The 22,844-nt window shown below is 39.2% G+C and overlaps 1 protein-coding gene across 1 annotated transcript in view; it reads right to left on the bottom strand.

Annotated features, from left to right (window-relative positions):
* The window catches only part of arhgef49 (Rho guanine nucleotide exchange factor 49), a 34,396-nt gene that overhangs the window by 4,511 nt on the left and 7,041 nt on the right, over positions 1–22,844 (bottom strand). Inside the window, exons 2-7 of the mRNA XM_066687285.1 lie at positions 10,405–10,582; positions 6,682–8,492; positions 4,137–4,308; positions 2,601–2,805; positions 1,186–1,802; positions 768–913 (exon numbers count right to left, since the gene is read on the bottom strand). Of these exons, the coding sequence (XP_066543382.1) occupies positions 768–913; positions 1,186–1,802; positions 2,601–2,805; positions 4,137–4,308; positions 6,682–8,462 (2,921 nt within the window). The 5' untranslated portion in view covers positions 8,463–8,492; positions 10,405–10,582. The remainder of the gene's footprint in view (positions 1–767; positions 914–1,185; positions 1,803–2,600; positions 2,806–4,136; positions 4,309–6,681; positions 8,493–10,404; positions 10,583–22,844) is intronic.

Below are 22,844 nucleotides of genomic sequence, written 5' to 3'. Positions count from 1 at the left end.
TCCAAATTAATTCCATTTGGCTCATACAAGGCCTGTGCGTATCTGCCTTTCTGTCTGTGTTTTGAGACATCTGTAGCAGACAGAGACATTCGGTTCCCAAAACATCTGATTTCCCTGCCTTGACACTTTCAGAGAATGAGGTAAACATGACTATATTGATAATGAACCTTCCTGTTGTTTCCGAGAGTCGTCCACAAGGTCACAGAAGTAGTGAGATGGAAATGTACCAGAGGGTTTGACATATCCACTCATTAGCTATATTGTTTATTATTTAGTAGCCAATATAATCCGTTAGCTTTGCATATTAATCAGTATTTAATGCATATTCATTGATTCTTCCTAATTATTCCCATATATAGACTGTTCTTTGTTCGCTTACGAGGCATCAACCTATAAATTACTGCACCTATTTTTCTCGGGGATCCTCCGTATCTCCATCACTGGTTTCTTGATATTATTTTATTACCATTATACGATAAATATCTTATTGATTCACTGTGGTCCTGTGGATTCCTCACATATCACATTTCTTCCAACATTCATTACATAAGATAGTTTAAGAGTACATTTAGAAATGGTTGTTCAAATCATACATTTTGCTAGATTTTGAGATGCAGATTTGGTATCTCCAACCCAGATATCAACCCAAAGACTCTGGTCTGAGCACGGTTTGCCAAAGTGTGAAAGGAAATGACAGTAATCCCTGCTATTCCACTGGGTCAGATTCCTGTCTTACTGTGTGGCACAATGCGGCACGGTCTCTGTACCTGAGCAGCTCTTTCTCCTTCTCCAGAGTGTTGAGCATGTTGACGGATGTGGACTGCTGGAGACAGTAAGTCTGAAACGCCGGGAGCATGTTGACAAACTCCAGGAAGATCTCCCCGATGCACACGGTCAGAAGGTCTTCGTCACCCTTTAGAAAATAAACAAGAATCATGTTCACTTCGCATTTATCCCCATTAATTCAATGTATTTTTAACCCTCTTTAGTATAAATTGTTCTGAATCTATTGTGCAAAGTGAGGTATACCCATCCTATATAAAATTTCCTATACATGCCATTGAAAATGTTGCAAATATATGTTTTGATTGACTAAATGGGGCAGGAAAAGTACACTTGTGGAAATGTTACATTTCTTGATTGACTGACGTTTTCTCTCTGGGTTCCTCTCTGCCTCCTGCTTACCCGATCAAAGGCTTGATCGATGCTCTCCTGTAGATACTCTGTGAACTTGTCATTGACATCGATCAGTTCCTGGACGTTGCTGAACACCACGGTCAGCTGCTCGGCGGTCAGCAGGCCGGCTGTCTGCATGGGGCAGTAAAACTCCTCCTTGATGATCCTAAGGTCCTCCCCGTAACTGGACTCCGTGTTGAGGAATTCCAGGATGGCCTCCTTGCGCTCGGTCCTGAGCTTCAGACACTTCTCACACAGGCTGTCCCTCCGGTCCACCCGGGGCTCCCAGACCTGGTCTCTGTGTCCGCAGTCGGAGCAGGGTCTGTGTGACTCCCAGGCCTTGATGGAGGCCGAGGAGTTCTTCCAGTTCTTGGCCAGAGCGGGCCCGATGCCACTGTCCACCCTCTCCACGGCCGCCGTCTTCCTGGGGCGCGGCCCCCGGGGGTCCTCGTCCTCCTCGCGGTCGTCACTCAGTCCCACCACGCCGCTGTCTGCGCTCAAGCAGCTGAGGTTGCTCCAGCGGTGCTGAGGGGCCCGTGAGACACCCAGGCCGGGGCCCCCGCCCTCCCTGGGCCTGGCCTCCGGGCCAGAGGGATGGACAGTGGCGGCCCTGGCCACAACAGGTCCTGTGGAATGAACAAGAAAGACATAACGTCGCTGTATTTTGTGTCGACCCTGCCACAGATATTTGTACAGAATATGCAGAACTACTTTTGTTTATGTATACAAAGAGTAAAGAGACCAACCATTTGAACCAAGACATTTATAAGGGGAACGGGGTGTGGTTTCCCCCTGATTAAACGACTCCACTCTATTGAAGCCGAGCCCTCAACATGCAGACCTGTTGAGGGTCTCTAAACTGTGCCCGTACTGCTAATGCTATAGCGAGTTTGCATCATCACTGCAGTTGATTTCCTTTGTGATGAATAGTATGCTGTGTGTTGGGGGAAGCCCTTTCTCTGGGCTGCAGTTAACGGGGAAATCTTAAGGTGAAAAGGTTCAATTGATTGTTGATGACTCAATTCCCTGCACACAAGGGGGATCGTTAGGCTGGGCCAAAATGCCAGATGTAATACATCCACAGGCAAACACACGCGCTCCTCAAAGGCAACTCAGTGCAACACAGGATATTCTGCTCAATCACAAGTGTCAGTTAACGCACGGTAAAATGAATTAAAATGGAACTCAGTATTGCACATTTTAGCTCGAACAGTTGGCGCGTGTTAATTTTGTGGGCCTCAATTTCATTTTCAAGGGTGAACAGAAATCAGTCATCCTCTGCACCTTACCCCCTCAGAGAAAGGGCAGAATGGATAGCACTAAAACTAGAGGTTTTAATCAGAGGGATACCTCTGAAGGTCAGGGTTTGTATTTTTGTAGGAGACATGTTCAGCCCTGCAGAAGGAAGGGAAAAAAACTCTCACCAGGCTCCTTGTCCTGGTTCCGGCGCTGGCTGTGAAGACGTGCCGCCGCAGCGATCTTCATCTCCAGCTGTTTCCTCTTGGTGGCGTCCGCGGGCATGGGGTCACTGAAGTGCGGCCGCAGCCGGCACTCCCGCTGCGCCCTCACACACTCCGTGGTGTCATAGGCTGCGTCCGAGCTGGACCTGCGGCAGCCGGGGCTGGAGTGCTGGAACGACAGCGAGACCCGAAGCCCAGAGTTACACACCGCCCCGGACACAATGACAGACACAATCATTCAGCCGTGACATATCCACGGTGTGGCAAGATCCCCCGAACGCTAGAAGAGGAAATGGCCATTAGGCACACAAAAGCCATGTTGAAGAGCACAGTTAGTCTCACAGGCTTAGTCAGGGTCCATAACTTTGGTATGTGAGACCTGGATGAACCAGGAGGCCACCAAGAGGACATGGTCAAATCAAATAACACTGTGTCAGAAATGCATCTGAATTTACTGCAACTGACCAGACTAAGGTCTCAAGCTATGTTTACATTTCATGGTATTTTTACATCGTGCATATACAACAAGTTATGCCATTCTATCCAACAAAGATTCTTCCGTTTTATTCTTAAGCAGAACACTTTGACACGCATTGAGCACATAGACAGGGATTTCGGCTCAATCCTCTTCCACTGCGTGTCGCCAGCCCGGAGATTACAATTTCAACACACCGAACCAAACATGAGAGAGAATGTCTCAAATTGATCAGCACCTACTGATGTTGCTGCCTAATCCACCTCTTCTTTAACAGACCATTTTAATGCTGAGTCCACTCCCCCATCAATATCAGCATCTGATCTGAAATCCGAGCACTGATATCGCTGAAGTGTGGCTCGGCGACCACGCCACAGTGCACGCATTTTGCAAAACGTGGTGTTGCACTGGGGAGCCCCAAACAAAACCTGTTCTGAGCTGCTCTATGTTCATCAGAAACGAAATGCTAAAGAGCAGCCATCAGAGCAATTAGTGATGCTGCTGGTGTTGTTAAGCACTGCAGACCTTATTGAAAATGCCTGCAGTCTCCCTGCACGGGCAACCGAAACACATTCATCAGAATAATTCACATTAAATAATGCCATACCTCCAGGCCAATGCCCATTAACCCATGTTAGCATCTGTTCTGCTAAATGAAAAGCATGAACAGCATCGTCAGTGAGTGATGATCTGATGTGAGCACAATAATGCATCCATATGCATCCTGACTGTAAACCAAGTGTTACAGAGGTGTTCAAAATATCACAGCACGATAACCGTACCAGCAACAGACACACGGAAGAGGAATCAAAATATACAGGATTTATAAACGAGTCCCCACGGTTCACCTTCACACAACATCTTCAAATCACGCACTACAGGATAATTCACACTTCACATCCTAAATGCTGCCACAGACACCGGTGTCAGTTAGGCTTTTCAGTTAAATCTGCCTTTCATTCTCTCACACATACTGCGCGGACATCATCCCGAAGTAAAGATGAATAATCTTAAAGCAGCCTTACACATTCTGCAGGTTGTGCTCCAGCAGGCTTGTTATTAGTCTCCGTGCTGCAGGCCGGCATTGTCATGGAAACCACAATGGATTGATCGCCTTCCTCAGGAACAGTGATGTCAGCTTTATCAACGTCACGTGAGACCACGACTGGAGACTCGGCAGCGATTTCTGCACTGCAGCTGGTGGAAATAAGACAGCACGCGTTGCATTATCATTCCTGGCACTTAGTCCACCAACAATCCCCTCCAGTTAAACCCCCTCGAGACCTGCTTCGAAGCCAGACAGAGGTCTCTCTGTGAAATAATTAGACGCATCGATTCACATTAACACCTGAACTGGATGACTCGAGGGCAAGAAACGCTGTAAAGGTACTCTTCTCTATACACCTGCATTATAGATATTCTCTGCACCCTTTGTGTGGAAAACAGCTACATGAAGTCCCCGACTCCTGTGTCCGCTTTATGGTAGAAATGGCCAGCGATTCCATGTACGAAAACTTAGTATGAACTGTACACATCACTAAAGAAAAAGATGTAGAGGGAAAAAACTAAAGAAATATGTCTATTTGCAAAGACAATTAAGGGAGAATTTCAGATAAATACTTGCTTCTATGCAAATAGGTTCTGTTTTGCTTCCTTAAAACATTTAATGTAAGGTTATTAAAAAGGGCTGCATTTTTGTTTCAAAGCATGAGGAAAAAACCTGCTCTACATATTTACAGTATTTCCAATACATCATTACTTCTAGCCATTAGAAACCATATTGTCCTGATGAATTCACACAAAGGGTGCAATTAATCGTGTTTTATGCAACTTTGATCATTGGAAGCCTTTCACCCAACACCTATTAATGCCACACTGGTTGCAAGCAGTATTTGCATAAACATAATCCACAGTAGTGCCAAAATAAATCTGTTCACCCGTTAAGAATATTTAACTGTGCTCTGAAAGGCTTACAGGTCCTGAATGGCTTTACTGTCAATTCTTTTTTGGAGTATTTGCACAAAACTACAAAGCTGAACATATTTTCTATGTATCTGACCATGAAGAGTGAATTACTTCAGGCCAATGGCTTCCGAACATTTCGGAAACTCCAAATACCTTCTAAAGAATAAAAATGATGCAGTTTTGTCACTGTACGTAAGCGAAAGGCTTTGGCAGTCTTTTCAGAAACTTGAATAAAAAGTAAATGGAACTTGGAATGAAATTAAACACAGCTTTAGTAATTTTAGAAATTATCCAATGAAATGTATTCATTTATAATTGTGTTTTGAATGTCTTCTAAATGTCAGAATGGTATGGTGAATAAACTGCTATGAAACAAACTATAATTCTTGAATCTATATTTCTCCAATTTCATAGAATTCAAAGCAAATGTATCCATCCTACTTTAGAGAAGTATCAACTATAAGCCTTGCAGCTTTAAAACCCACCCGAGTTATTCAGACACTTTCCTATAATAGATCATTGCACTTCTATCTAGTGTATAATAAATGAACACTCATAATTGTCCTATACAGAAACTACACCACATAATTGAATTACCATCACAGTTTTCTATAAAAAAGATAAGCACACATGAATGCTTGAATTTGAAAAAAATAGCTAAAACAGATTGCATGAGATAAATACATACACAAGTAATGTTGATATTCAATGCTTCCTTACAGGCATATTGGATATTCAGTCTTAATGCAGGAGTGAAGTGAACTAAGCATTCATTTTACCAGGAAACTAAAAATAGAAGAACAGCTTCATGCCAAACCAGCCATAGCCTTCCTGTGGGGCTATAAGCACTTTACATTTTTTATCTTAATGAAGACTGCACAGAAAACACACACACACACACACACATATATGTGTAGCTGTTGTATGATGACACAATGTTATTTCAGCGTGGTCAGTCCTAAGTGATGCTCTTTCACAATGCATTTAAAATGCAATGCCTTTTTTTACAGATGAAATTGCATTTTTGCTGACACTCTTTTATTCACGCCATCCAACTGCAACTCAACATAAATCAATACAATGCAGAACGGAGTGGCGCTGCTCGTTTTCTGCTCAGGCACTCGGTCAGGGCACAGTCATTTATATAAGAAAAAGACCTTCGGGTTAAGCTCTCATCTTTGAAGACTTCGCTGCCCTTTACCAGTACAGCTTACGGCCCAATAAATCTTTCCTCTGTTGTGTCGGCATTGCGCCTGACATGTACCAGATTGTTAGTCTCTAATATGAAAAACGTCAGCAAATCTATCACTATGCCCTGATACACTTCAAACTAGAACTTTCTATTTATTAAATCAAACCTCAAAATTAAAACTACTACAGAGGAACCACAATTAAATATCTTGAAGCTTTTCAGTTTGGCCTAGTGGAAGACTTATGATGATTTGTTTCCTTAGTAATATAGATTATTTTTAGTGAAATCATGTATCTGGTATGCGACTCAGACTGCAGTTGAATTTTTAATGTTTCCATCAGTGCTGGTCAAAGGAATAAAGAGAACATCTTAGTTTTTACTTCACAGACATACACCCTGCCTTGTCAGCTTACCTCTTTTTTATCAGATCGAGAGCAGAGCCAATGAATCCATCTTTCATCCTGGAGATTTTAGCTCCATAGCTCGAAAGGTCTGTGCTCTCGAGCAGCAGTGATGGACAGCACGATGACTGGGCCTCTGAACTCTCCAGGCGATCTGGCAAGGGAAAGTCCTTGACGCTCTTCTTTTTGGTTTGACTTTGATGAACCACCGCCCCTTGGGACGAGGCCTGGGGTTGCAGAGGAGACCTAGGTATTGGGCTTGTGCATATGGGAGCGGCTGTGCTGTCTGTGTTTTCAGTTTGACAGACATCAGTATCTGAGCTTGCGTCAAGGGCTAAATTCTCGGGGGCCGTGTTGCTCTTTTGACACTTGAGCTGGTGCACAGGAGTCTCACTGCCACATGATGTGCTTTCAGAATCAAACTTCTCTGAGCTGCACCACTGCTCTGTAGAAGATTTGCAGCTTGGCTCCCCCTGGGACACTGTCTGACAGTTGTTCTTACCGGTCTGATCTTTGCTTGGTTTCTCGTCACTTCCTCCTGCTGCTGGGGACAACTCACTCCCGCTCTGAACCCCCTCCTCCATGGCCTCTGCTTGACTGCTCTCTTTCTTCCTCATTCTCTTGAATTCCTCGAAAGTAGGGATGTGCAGCCTTCCCTTGGGGTATCTCTTGCGGTCTACCGCAGACTCTGGCAGGGCTCTACTGTCTCTACCTCTGCCACCGTGCTGCACTATGGATTCAATGGTCTGGGATTTTACCACTTCGCTGGATTCTTCTGTCGAAAGGACACTGAGGTTAGGGGTGCTGTTCTGTCTCCTGAGCTGTAGTTTCCTCAGGACCTCCTGCTTGATTTCTTCGGGGCTGGTTATTCGGCGGGAGATAGATGGCTTCTGTCTACAGCGGCTCAAAGCAGCATTGTGCGCAAGGGGCTCACAGCAGTCAACAGGACAGCCATACTTACAGTCCCTAAGAGTCTTTCCATTTTCACAGAAGTCCTTCGCAACGATGTCCCCCAGAGACGCTTGGGGACGTATCGGTTTATTTGGTTCTGCCACCCTTGTGCTTTGAAGCCGCAGCTTTTCTTTTAAGCCCCTTTTGGCATCTCCATTCATGATCTTCTCATCCCCGGCAGGAAAAAGCCACTGGGGAACTTTGGTAAACAATGGCAGATCCTTCCTGACCGGCGCGTTTCCTGGATAGAACGCGATGTTATCAGAAGCCGGCATCAGACCATACACCCGAGACCCGTCCGTGGGACCATCGTACCAGTGACTGGTGGCCGTGCAATGAAAAATTAATTCACTGTCCACACTTTTGTACGGTGGGCTGAAAGCATATAAACTGGAATCCGAAACGGCTGTCCAGTGCAGGTTCTCCATGCTCCGATACAGCCTGCTGCTGGTGCTGTTGACGCACACATTGGGCCCATCAGGACACGGGACGCCTCTCACAGGACACCCATCTCGAGAGGCCAGCTGGCAGTCTAGGTTCTTTAGAGGGTGCATGCTGTTGGTGGAGCAATACTTGAGACCGAAGTTGGTCAGCAGAGCATTGTTATGGCACCCAGACATGACCTGGCATTGCCCCGGCCCATCCTGAAGGCTAGAGTATGTCATAGCATTTCGACTCGAGAAGGCAGACAACGGGTCTCCAAGAACAGAGAGGGAAGCTGGCAGGTCAGTCAAGCATCTTTCCAAGTCAATACTGCAGCCAGCAGGAGACCCTGCTGCCGAGTAGTCACATGGTGTGGCTTTCACATCTGGCATTGAGGCTGCTGAAGTCCGAGACTCCATTCTTCCAAGAGAAGCACGAGGACCAATGCCCTGTGGAAATTAAAAACACAGTAGGAGTTTGACGGAGTAGCAACACCATTTTTTCATACTGTCACCCTTAAAACACATTTTGGCATTAATTATTCACAAGGACCAAATGCTGTTTAAAAAAAAGAAAATCGTATCAACCCCTGAATGAGAAGAAAATTAAAATTGCCATAGGGCAGCTTTTAGATTCAGATTAGGAAGAGTTAAAATCTGAACCGAGTCATATGAACTGTACTTTAGGACATGCGATTTGGACATCAACATTTTTCATGCCGTTTTAGGTCTTTAAATACCTCTTTGCACTAATTCGACCAGAACATAAAAAATGACATGTTCTTTTTAAAGCCTATCTCTTATGTAAATTTGCAGCATCCAGAAACAAAGCCATTTTAATCTTTCAAAAATGGTGAGAATGATAATAAATCTGTATGTCAAGCTTAAATGTTAAATAACTACTGCTGAGCGGATTACAATAAGGCTGTCTCATGGTTCTTTTATTTATATAATCATATTTGCCTGAAAACAGTTTATACTTTTAAATTATTATAAAAGAGGGGAAAAACGTTCCCCCCGCTGCCGATAACAATGCAAAATAAGAATAATAAACTCAATAGTCTGCAACAAAGAGCGCCACTCTGCAGCTGCACAGAAACGCCTGAGGTATTCATTCAATTAATCAATGAAGACTGGTATATCTGAAAAGAATGGTGCATATGTGACTGATTTCCCCAATAGTAATTAGTATAAATTGCCTGACTGCAGGACTGCCATATATCTACACTTAAGCATCTCTCTGAGATGTTGGGGTCAAATGGCACAAGTTATGAAGCAGCAGAACTGAATTATCTTTGTTGCACGGATGAATATAATCTTTACAAAAGAGATTCTATGTACATGAGCAAAATGGCTGCGTGCAAGTTGCTCTCGGACAACGGCAGACGGCTCTAAAGAAAAACACACATTCACTTCCAGCGTAATCAATTTTTTCTGCAACGAACGAGGAGCCTAACAGTGCATGTAATTTATTTCATTTGTTTATTTATAACATATTTAAAGGATGTCCCATTCTAATAGAAGTCATTATGGTTGGATATTTAATCAGAGTGTTATTTATTTATTTTAAAAGGTTGCAAGAGCAACTCATTAATGAATCCTTTAAGACTGGGAACAGATATTTTTTCTGTACACAAATTATGTAATTCAAAAGACAAGAATGTCTCCAAACTGTAATGCCATCACTGCTGTATGTCAAGGAATACATTTTCACCTCTGTTATGTTGCACTCTGTCCAATACTGCTGACAGAGACATATATATTGGTAATTAACATGAACCTACTTGTACATACTGGATTCACTAAGGGACAACATTTAATTTCCATTGATTTTCTGCTCCCATTTATGAACGATAGGAAAAATGTTTTTATGATTGAATTATCCAAGACCAGGCGAGATATTCATCTGGGCTGTAATGGTTTTCATTTTGAGTCCAGGAGTCAATGCACCTACTCTTCTTTAAAATACCGACAAGGGATCTTTAATTTCAACCAATAGCGCCGTAAATCTGTCTAATGTCCGCTCTGAAATCTACAGTGGGGTTATTTCCAAATGCATAATCACTTCATTTGTTTTTCAGAAAAAACAAATCAATACGTGCGCATCTTTTTCTCCTAGAACGTTTTAATGGACATATAATTCAAAATACCAACACAGATTTACAAATATATGGAATTACTAAGAGCTGTTAATACAAATATCAAAATACAAACATTTGTTTTACCAAGAATATTAGTTATATCAATATCTAAAGTGTATGTATCCAATAAAGCTAAATGTATTTTCCCCTCCTATAGTAACATTCCTCTGAGAGTGTTCTTTCATGACTTTTATTCCTTTTCCATGAATGTCTCAACTTACCCCATTTTAATTAAGTCTCGGTGCTTGTTATTTGGGTCCCTTTGGTTTTGTTTCCAGTCACGGGCTCAAAGCCAAATGCTTGACTTCTAGAAGGTCTGTCTTCGGTAACCCATGCCGGCACATTTTCTGCCACCCAGAGCCACAGTTGTTGTGCCTCGAAGCATCTGTACTGAATGTACTGAAAAATACAATAGGAACACAAAAATCAATACAGATTCCCAAAAGACAAAATTAAGTTATATTACAATCATTGCAGCATTTAACAGTAGTTTTTGGTTCTATAAGACTGACTTGTTTTCAGCAGGAAATATTTCAAGTCTTAACAAATTCATGCACAATACTTGTTCATGTAAATGGAACTGTAGTTCAAATGTAATGTCTACCAGTTCATTATTAGGAATGGCAAGGCAGTTGCAGTAAATACTTGACTAGAATGTTAACATTGTATTTTTTACTGAAAATTATTGATTTAGCTGAAATGTTCCACCTGTAAATTGCAGTTTTTTTTTTATCTTTCAATGTGTGTGCCTCATGTGCATCAGATCTCAGCTGTGCTCAAACACTGGAATCCACACCTTTTTTAACAGCAATCCCAAATATTCCTCATATGCACTGGTTTTGACATATAGAAGGCACTAATCTACAGTTTAAACTACTAAACCTCCATTCATAAAATGATGAAGTAGTCTCTGAATCTGAATACCTAAATTACTCTCTTACAGTCAAGGAACAATGAGGTGACATTTTTGCAAAGAAACTTAATCATGGAACCTGTAACAATATAAAACCCATTTATCTAATCTCTAAACAAATGAAAACCTATATTATAATGCAGGAAACAGAAATGTGTTAATTCAACCAACGGTTCCAACAAATCATTTCATACGTCATAAACATCAATCAAAAATATTATTATATTGGTGGCCACTCATTTGTACCAAAGACAGACAGCTTATCTGGCCCCACCTGTATTAAATAAGGACGGTGCAGTGAAGTGAATATTTAATCCGAATGCATCTCTTCTCAATATTAAAAAAGGGCCAGACCACTCTGCCACTGGTCCTTGAGAAATAGAGCCAGGTCTGCAAGCCTGGGATCTGAACCAGCAGTCTCCTAAATGCATTCATTACCAGAACTGCTTCCTGTTAATCACATAAGCAGTAAAGATGCATTGGTGTCTAACAGCATAATTATCATTTGCATTATTGTGAGCTGAATAGGCATCTGCAGTGGATAGATTGTCAAGGAAAGTTATTTCAATTCTATGTCTGCATTGGCACATATCCCAAAATATTCTTTCATGTCTAATTCAAGAGCTACTCTGTTGCACAGAAGAGCCGTGTCGAAATGAATTCCTTACACATGATGCACTTTTAACCTCTTCTTCAACAGATTAGATGGATCTGTAACAGAATAACGCGATAGTAAAAGCCTGTGGAAATAATTCCATACGCTAAATATGTTGAAGAACTTAGTATACCATTCTTTGGCTGTCATTTCATGTAAGTAATTTCAAAATACCTCATTTGGCCACTTTAAGTCTTCCCAGGCAAGGGGCTGAGACGATATAAAGAGATCTTTGCAGAATTATTTCAAGGGAAATAGGAATTGGTATTGTTAGCTTTTAAAATGAAATTTAGCCCATCTATTCTGTCATGTAGCAAACCTCCCCCCTGTATATTTTTGTTCTACCATTTTTGTCACTGTCTCTTCCTCAGGGAGTCATCAAGGCTTCAGACCATGGAAGGATTTCTTTAATAGGATGTTCAATGACAAGCACTGTATTCTTGGCAGCTGTTGAGGACAGACAATGTACATTATCGGATATGGAACAAAAGCAATAAAAACAACCTTGTCAGGCCTGCCACCTTGAAAAATGTCCACAAAATTTCATACCAATGTGGTTTAAGCGAAGAGAAGATAATATTTTATCCCTGGTTGTGCTGCTTCCTATTCCTGGCTATTCTTTCTCAGAGTCAAGGTAAAGGCTCTGATTTTACATTAAAAAAAACTGGCTAGATTCAGTGCATGCCAGTGCTGAGACTCACTCAGCAGGCAATTCAAAAGGGCATAATGCTCAGAAACTATATATTACCAGTACAAATGTCTTGCATATTTCAACAAAACATTCTCTGTTTAAGTAAATCTATATTTGATTTGGATTTGTTTTGTTTTGCAATGGGTCTCATTCAACACACAAGCAATTGCCCTGACATCAAACTGACCCAAACAGTTGTCAGAGGATACATTTGCAAATCACTGTGAAGGATACCATAGCTGTAGATGCCAGCATATTGTTATTAATACAATAAGCCAATGCTTATATGTTTTAATCTTTTCATCTTGGTAAATGTATTTTAAATATAATGAAGGACATTCCAAATTTCCCTAATATGAAGATCCCTACAAGCTGATTTATAGTCATTCGCAGATAATGAAATTTCCAGATTGTTAATTCAGACAGCTCTATTTAATCTTCAATCTGTGGATTATTTCCTTAGGACTGCTTACAATTCTCAACACTGGGGACAGAATTGTAGTTGTCGCATTAGAACTAGTGGGAGTTTGTCCCTTAATCCCAAGATCATGATGATCCCTCAAAAGTCAAATGGGATGTAAATCGCAATGGACACAGGACAGCTTTTGTTTCACCACGTCCAAAGACTATCTGAAATATTGCAGATTTGCAAATACTGCATCCTCAAATAAATGGTTCAAAATGAGTCAGTCTCAGTGGAAGTACACAATTACAGGAAATGCAGAAATATTACAATTCTGAAAAAAATAAATAAAATGCAGAAAACAGTCAAATTTCTCTAATAATCCACCCATTATGGTATGACATTGCTCTTGTGAGGTTAGACCCTCAAAGCAACCTCAAAGAACCTGAAAGTGTCCTATCAAACCTAAGGACACAGCGGGGCCCATTTATTTTTAATGTACTTACCTTATTCTTTTAACAAAAAGTCAACCCTCAGCATTTTTGTGATCAATACCTCGTGCAATATATGCAGGCAGCATTTGCTCAGACTGAACATTTCAACAGTCATTAAGATTCCTAACTGTAACAGTAAGGTTCAGCGACGACATTTCCGCATATCACAAATTAGCTACTACGAAGTAAATAATGGGAATTACCTAATACACTGATTGATGCCTCTCTCTCTAATTAGTATTTTCTTTACCAAGGTGTGAAACTTTGAATTGCAGACTAAAATAATAACTGTTCTTTTATTCATTTTTCCTGGTACAGGCCCAGCTGTCTTTGATTACAAAAACATTGACATACACAGTGACTACAAAGGTGTTACTTCATCTGAGGAAAATGGGTGAGCAAAAGACATCTGCTCAGTTATTTTTCCACAAGCTCATGTGGATACATGGCAAAGGAAAGCAACCATACACTCCATTCACTCAAATCAAGATAAAACTGCACATAACATACTGACTATCTATAATCCTAGGTTTGCAATACAGTCAAACAGTTTTCTGAAAACCAAATTCCACCCAGTTAGACTTAAATTTATTCTCAGTCTTAGTAGTAGGATTCCATACATTATGGATTCATACTTTGATTTCTGCTTGACTCTCTCATAAGCAAAGTCATCTTGTCTCTTAATACCCAAGTTGCTTTGCATCTCCAACGTTGCACTCAAAAAGCACCACCAGGAAGCTCCTTTTCTGCTTTCATCTTTCATGTTGGTGTATAAAATAATACTTGATAGAAACAAATTTTCTTTAATATTAAATTGTATTATGAAAATGCCTTATCTTCTATCTGTACAAGACAAAGAGACTGTCGATTAGTGTTAATTTATTCATGTGATTTTTGTAGTTTAAATCACATTTTCTTAAAAATGTGATATCAACGGCCACATAATATAACATGAAAAATATCACAAAAATAAATTGTGATAACAATACCACAAGAGTAGTGCCAATTAGTGTGTCATTACAATATATTAGTCCATGAAACATTTACGATAATGGACCACCTATATGCGCATATTCCATTAAAAAATATTTTAAAATAAGCTCTATAAAATCTAAATGTAGGGGAAAATGCTTGCAAAATCCTGATCATTTGTTCAGGAGCCCAACATTGTTAATGAAATGCAAATGCAATCCTGGGATGCTGAAACAAAATAAGTCCACATTATATAATGTAATCTAACAGTACACTGATTGGAATAGCATCCCTTTAAAGGAAATTAAGCTTCCTTAAAGCTGCTTTTCTCATGATAAAATCAATAAGCAAGAAATCCATTAGACTTTTTCAAGAGAATTACAATGTGACATCTTCGGTTTGAAAGGCTACGATTCAATTATATTTTAATTGATTCCTTGGTCTGAAAACGTTGATGTATGTGTTATTGTGACAGTATTTCATAGAGTACAATTTTACAACATACCCTCAATAACACAACAGAGATCCATTTACAATTCTGGTGTTTTTGAAGCAGTGCTGTCCAAGGTTCTGAATTTGTTATAAAAGAACACCAGTATGTCAGCAGTCTTTCTTTTGGTTAAACTTAAATATTAATCTCTCTCGATTCCTCTTCCATGGCCATCTGTTGAAAAGCACTTGAAAATCACAGCACTCAGTTGACATCAACTCATTTGCTGAATATGCTTTTTACCTGAACATCTCTACCACTTAACCAACATTAACCATGGCTTGTTTTTCAAGTTGAAGGCAGATAAATTAATGTATTCTCCTGTTTAATCTCAATTTAAGTTGGAATGAACATGAATGGAGCAAGAACATAACATTAAAAACCCCATAATGACACAGGTACTAGAAACACAGAACAAAACCAAGTGCGGAACTATTAGCCCTAGGTGTGCAGTGTTAATTAAGATAATGATATTTTGTCAGCTGAAATTACAATATCCTACTGGGAAACTGTCATTGTATGCTGCAAGAAATTACTTTTTAAGTATTATTTAATGACTAAACAAGCAACATACTTTCGTTCATATTTGTTAATATTCTTAATTAGATAAAAGCAGCACAAAAAAATAAAAAGTGTAAATACAACTGGAAAGCTGGTACATCAACCTTCACAAACAATAAACAAATAACACCATCATCAAACCATCTGAAAACGACAGAAGAACAGATATTTGAATGTGATTAAATACGTGATCTCATGCGCATCATCTTACTCAAGAGTACATACGAATCCTTAGTGGGTTTGAATGTGCGGAAGGGATGACTCATTAAGACGCAGTAAGAAAATGTCAACAACCTTTCAGTAATTCCCATCTCTCCAAATTAAAATATTTCAACCTTTTATTTCATGCCAGGAATGTCCTAGGTCATTAGATAACAGTTTCTACATTTTCTGCAATCAAAATACTATTGAAAGGAAAGTCACACAAACTGTTAAAAGGAATGTAATCTTTAAACCTTGGAAATATTAAGCAAGGAAACAAAACCTAAAGGGGACTGACCTTTAGTTTGAATAACTGAGATCAGGATCAATGGGCATTAATTAAGAAAATAAGTGCCACTAACTTCAGGCCTGAGGAGACCAGATGACCACAACGGTTAGATTGGCCTCCTCTCATCTGGAACTTTCATTTCATCTTGCAATCTCCCAAATGGATTCCCACAAGATTTCATATAACTACAGTGTTGAGATACTTTCTCAGTTGAGATGGGTGCAATTAACCCACTAGACATGCCAGTGAGGTTATGGGACATTTTGCAAAATACCACCAGCCAGGTGTAATCCCTTTGAACAACAATTTCAATATCAAGCACACACATACTTGGTGCTTTTCTATAATGACTGATAGAGTACAATACACACCAGACTTAAGCATTGCCAACAATGGAAGGGTGGGTGAGCCGAGAGCCCATCTCCTGGGTTCACTGCCTTGGCAACATCCTTTCAGCATCTTTAGGTGAAAACAGGACTGGGAATTACTGATTGGAGGAGAGTTATTGATCAGCTGTCATCTTCACTCCATGTGTGGAACACACACACGCACTCTCACAGACACACAGACACAAACACAGACACACACACGCACACACATACAGCAATATTTCAATTATTAATTTACTTCTGGAACTAGTTTCACATCTAAAATACAGCTCTTAAAATAGAGGCAAACATTTTCCATGACTAAATGGAGATCAGTTATATGAACAGTTAATCAATAAGGAAATGTTTCTGCCCGACACATGTGAACTTGCTGACTACGTCATTTTCCCGAGGTTCAAACCTATATTTTCCAGAAGTTCTGCTCTCCATGCTCCAGCAAAGCAGTTGTTCCCCTGACCATTGCTAACCTGGATGTGTCAGCTCAGTTTATTTCTCAATTTCTTACAAGATAAACGATGTCTGCTCTACAATCTGTTGCCTCTCACACAATGAAAAATTGAAACTATTGGCAGCGCTGCAGTCCTAACCTACATTAGATAAGTGCTCTGCTATCAATGAAGGCACACATGCCACAGGCAAGGTCAGCTGACATGCTCCGTAATGATCTTGTTCTGTACACTACGCATCCTGGTAAGAGAATGAGATTGATCAATGGATCAATCCATAGATTAATTAGCACATTTTCAAATTGTTTCATGCGATCGCAGTGTCTCTAGTTCTTTAGAAAGGCAATGGGCAGCATAATGATTCCAAGACCAGAGGGCTTTTTGCTTTTGAAAAGCACCAAAGCAATACCATGCTGTCCGAAGGCCCAGGATTCGTCAATAACACATCTGACTGTCAAGCACAGCATGGTCTACAATGAAGCAGGGCAGCTGGACTGTGAATAGATTCTCTCATTATGATACCGTCACATAATCTATTTAAATGTCAGAATATTTGGTTTTGCATTTTCAAATTGTAACCTGGTATTTCTCTCTCATCCAGAACATTGCAATGATTAAACTTTAAATATCAATTTACTATAGCCATACCACATTTCCCCGATACTTCACTCACAGTTCACTTGTACATCTGACAGTGATATTGAATTAGGATTTCATTTTAAGTGAGCTCTCAGATAACTGAACAGGATGGTACTCCAGGACCAGGTCTGAACATCTGTCCAAACTGGTACCTCCATTTTGCACATTAATAATTGTCCCATTCCTATTTAAACAATCAATTAAATGTGTTATGGTATCATGTCCCAACAACAGTATAAAAGTTTACTGCAGTATACCATGGTGAAACTATAGGAAAGCAAAGTCACATCATGGCAAATCATAGAGAAGTATAGTACAGCAACACAAATCATGAAAAATAAAATGGCAAAGTGAAGTAAATGCTTGGTATAACCACAGGAAAGCTGACAAATTACCATGCACATTTACTGTGGTACATACATCTGGAATAGTACACATTACTGTACAGTATTTAAATACAACAAGAAATACAATACAAAATGGTTTATATGACACTATCATTAAATGAAATTAAAAACTACAACGAATGTCTGACAAGCAGATTTTCTTTGTCTAATTATATCGGAAGAAAACAGAATCATTACGATCTGGATATCAATTGCTTCTATTAAGCAGAATGATCAAATACAATTTTTAAAATGACATGATGTAGTATTCTAACCTGCATTTTAAATCATGGTAAATGTCTTCTTGAGTAGCCTAGACATCACGGCCATTCAGAAATTAGCAGTACCAACTCCGCAGAAAAGACTCCTGCATGCCTTTCAGTCCATTATCTGGCGAGCTTCACACGCGAATGCAAGTACTCTCCTCAGCTATTGTTACAAGAGAAATGGCCTCACTGAGCATGCTCCTAAAAACTCCCCTAGGTTGGCATGGCGACTGGATGAAGCGGTACTATAGCTGAGGGAAGAGAGAGATCTGCGCAAACGGAGGAGTGTGGAATTCCAGGTCTCCTTCGGTTTTCCCCCCAAACACCCAACTCAGTCATGCCGTTTCAGTAATCCTTTGACAGGGCCTCTTTAATTCACTTTATTTAATTCTACTTAATCACACTAGCTAATGTTACTGCTATCACTTTTTGCCAATGAGATTACATGTAACGCAAATTAAGAGGCCAGGGTAATTAGAGATTATTTCTTCTCTGAGGGAAAATGCATCTGCTTAATTAAAAAAATAAAATAAATAAAGATCTCCCCACTGTAAAGACTTCCTCTGTGGTGGAACTAAAAGCCACAAGTATTCTTTAAAATGTAATTAAAAGTAAATGGGTTATATTGATAAAATTAAACATATGGATAATGTGCCATACAAACAGTTTATACATGTTCCAAAAATTGTTCTATTCATTGCATTGACAGTCGGAAGATTTGATTTGTTGAGATTACACTATACAAGAACAGCATCCAGTGTGTAAGACGGGCAGTGTTCGCCAACCGTTGCTTTTAACTTCCCATGACCAATCATTGTGGGATCTTAATTTGCGAGCCACTGTTTTAAGAAAATCTGCTTGGCATTCTGGATGCATACAAAACTGGGTTAATCTTGTAGTAAAGCCTCTAACTTAATATAACCATCCATGTCCTATTGGGAGCAGCAAGGGCTTTATGGAAAAACAGTCTGAGGGCAGGGTATCAGCAGCTCCTCTGTTGCCATTTATTGCCTTTGAAAGCAATCTGTCAAAGGCTTAGTCAATACAAAAAAAGTACACAGCAATTACTCTTGCTTTGTTTTTGTTTCATCTCAATAATCTTTCTTCAAAAGGATATCTGAAATGGAAAAAAAACTATCCAGATCCTCCATTAACAGACATTCAATACAGATCTCCCTGAAGGCATTTAAAATTACATAGTATTTATTATTGGCTACTCACCTAAAATGAACTCAATAGCGTCACAGTTTACGGGCCAGAAAGTGTTTTTATTTTCTCCTTCAGTGAATAATCCATTTTGTAACAGCTGTTTTAAAATGTTTTACAAGTATCATAATCAATAAAACCAGCAGCTATGTGCTGTGATAGCACCCGTCATAGTAACCCTGCATTGAGAGGACAATATACAAGGATTAAACTAACATTACTGCTACCGTATTTTATTCACAGTTACTAAATGTAAGTGTAAAACAGCTTATAAACTGTATCCGAGTGGTTTATTGGCATAGTTTGGGAATTTTCTTAAACCATAGATTCTTAAAATAGTATTTATTTTAAACCTTTTTTATCGTAGTGGTTTATGTTTTACTAACATAAATTAATAAATATAAATTTGTGTGGTATATATAAATGTAGGTAGCATATTTTTTTATTGTTTGTCTGTTGTTTTTACAAGTTTTTTTGTATGGAAATGTATAAAACCTCAACACATCCGAGGATGTCTACGTCACACTGTGAGATTCTGCTGGATAATGTTTGCTCCTCCACAGAGGGGATATCTGTTTCTATCCGATTTCAATATGTGATGGTGTTGCATTTCCTTAAAGTGCTAATTCCCTATTCACATTATAATCATTGCCACTGCAGCAAATCAGCTGCATGTCCATATTACTGGGTTCTCTCAAAAATGTTGCACCGTAGACACTGACAAGCAAAACTGTGTGAGCATAGTGTCTCTGAAACAAACTGCTAAATCCAGACCTACTGCTAAGCTAGATCGAACCAATGCTAATTCAAACTATTATATGTTCCTTTGCCTTTAGAGGAGTCAATTTCTGGTGAACGCAAATTATAACCCATGATGTTGAACTCCTATGGACAGTGCAAAGGGAGTGTGCAATGCAGATGGCTGTGACAGGCAGGACAATACGAGCTGCAGTGTTGCTGTACTGGAGGACTCCATTATTACAATTTATGAGGATTCTACCAGCTCCTAAATAATTAATCACCCCACACGCTGATCACTGAATCATGGGCCGCCTTTTACCGAGAAATGTTCTTTCAGTACGAACCTACGTATAGGTTCTTTGCAGCTAAAACTAAATTTAGTATCTGGGATGATACATCACTTTGGATCGCAAAGATGCAGAGGATTATATACATCTTGTTATAATCTTTAGTGTTGTAAAAATACCATACTAGTTAGTAGTATCCTACTAACTATACTGGTTGTTGTTGACTAGCAGTTGCAATACTCATTTCCTGGCTTAAAATATAGAATGAGAAGTGTCTTTGCAAGTTAGAAATACAGAAAATTAAATGTATAGTTAAAAAGTAGGCTATTTGTTTTCATATCCATCATTTTCTTTTATCTTTCAGCTGTGCCTGCTTCAAATCTTGTATGGAACAAAAAGTAACATTCACACTGACTTTTATTTCAATGGACATCTGAAATAATAACATAATCAATACCAATAAAAACTGGATTGTCTAACAATAATTAAAATTCTTGGAGCAGGTTGTAAAAATAGCCAACAGAGTTGTGAGACCCAATGTGCTGTGAATATTGGACGCCAACTTATTTTTCTGCATGCGTGTCATGACCGATATAAAACACAAGTCTCTCTAAACCCCCACTATTAGTAATACTACGGCCATGAATGTCATTAAAACAGGGAGGAACAATATCTGATGTGCATTTGAAAATGTTTTTAATGTAGCAGGAAGTCGTAAACATTCTATTTTTTGCTTGTTCTTTGTACGGTTGTACAGACAGCAAACTTGGCAACTGTAATGTCATTGTGGGACACAATGCAACTTTAATGTTGACAAGACGGAAAACTCATTAATCAATGGATCACCTGCACAGTACAATGCACAAAGGAAAGATTTTTTTTAACGGAAACATGCAACTAACCTTGACTTTACAAAGAGCTTTGGCATCACCCATATTTATTTTTCAATATTCATTTCCATTCGTGTAGGCCTATTTGGCCAACTTATTTTCATGCAGGGCTTTGCTGTACATATAACACATTATTTAGAAGTATCACTAAATTCAGCTTGACGGTTAATGGATTATGGATAATAGATCAGCTCTTAAGATTGTTATTGAGTACAGGTCATGAAGCAAACAGTATCACTTCACTTAACAGGACCGGTGAGAAATTATGCTGATGAATTGACCTCTATTAAGCACTTGAATAACATTACACTGTTTGGAGGCACAACTGAAGAGGAAACAACTTCATGAACCAAATCATTTTAAAGATATAAAATAAAAATCTTAATTGTACAATACTTTACGATCCACTTATTTTAGCTTATGCAATGTTTAAGCCACTAGCACATTTACTCAAAGGGCACAACTGACTGACCAGTTATTCACGTTCAATGTTTACTTGGAAAGTTCCATCAATGTATTGATCAGCCTGTCAAACCCAAGCTCAAGCATTTGCGTCATGTTTTATGCAATGACTACAGTGCCATAGATGCCCTACATTCTGGAAAGAAAATGTCACATTCCACTTAAGCTGCAACATTAAAACAATGCCATGTTATCAGAGCAGAAATACAGTTTACAGATGATCTTTCTCCTTATCATAAAGGCTTCATTTTTGAGTACTGCTTTACACAAGGAAGATAAATCATGTTCAATCACCTGGTATAGAATAAATGCATACAAATTAAACAACCATGAAAAGTGTTATGTTAAATGTAGACTAAACACCAAAAATAAAAATAGTTAGGCTGATTCATATTTTTTATCCTTTTCTTTTTCCAGTCCTTTCATATGCATTGTTATTGCTTTCTTGGATCCATATTATAACTTTTACCCTTTGAATTTAAAACAGTCCCCTTAAATTCAACTGTACCGAACTTTGAAATGAAAGGAGGAAGGCACTAGATAATCAGAACTGATTGACTGATGTCAAGGAAACCACAAAAATACCTCATGGGAGAAGTTTTTCAGGCACCTGAACTAAATAGTTGCTAAATGCCTGCAGACTTATTGTGCTTTGTGATTGTTCATGCATTCTCAGAGGATGCATCACCTTATTCTCTTACAAGTAAAGAAGATTTCTCTCAGCCAATGAGAGATCTTCATGACCAGACATGTCATGTGATTGTGTGTCATGACCAGACACACAACTAAACTAGACAAACGTCACAATTTCAGAAATGTGACAGGTCTCGGGTAATAAGAAAAGATGCAAGACTAAAAGTATACATTACCTATATTTCTCCTACTGATTAGCTTTATGCATTAATATAAGATTTTGAGGAAATATCAGTAATGATGGCCTTCGGGAATACGTAAATCTGGAATAATTTCATCACAGTTAATTTGAGTAATCCATACCAACCAAAAGGAGTTAGGGAATGCTGGAAATAAGATGCGTACTCTCAACCCATTCCTCTATTCAGCTTAATTCCTCTAGATTACTTAAAATCATTTAATACCTATACTAAAAAGATGAGGAATGCTTTTGAAGATTTCAGATTTACGCAACAAAAGATATGTAAAAAGAAACATTTGAAATCACTCAATACAAAAAAAGGAAGGAAATAATGAACACTGAATATAAATTGAGAATGTCTGCAATAAGAAAATAATACACATATAAAACATGATAACAAAGGGAA

This window comes from Amia ocellicauda, chromosome 16 (genome assembly GCF_036373705.1).
Source record: "Amia ocellicauda isolate fAmiCal2 chromosome 16, fAmiCal2.hap1, whole genome shotgun sequence".
NCBI classification, from domain to species: Eukaryota; Metazoa; Chordata; class Actinopteri; order Amiiformes; family Amiidae; genus Amia; species Amia ocellicauda.
Note: the sequence above shows the minus strand (reverse complement) of the source record. Positions and strands in the feature narration are given on the sequence as shown.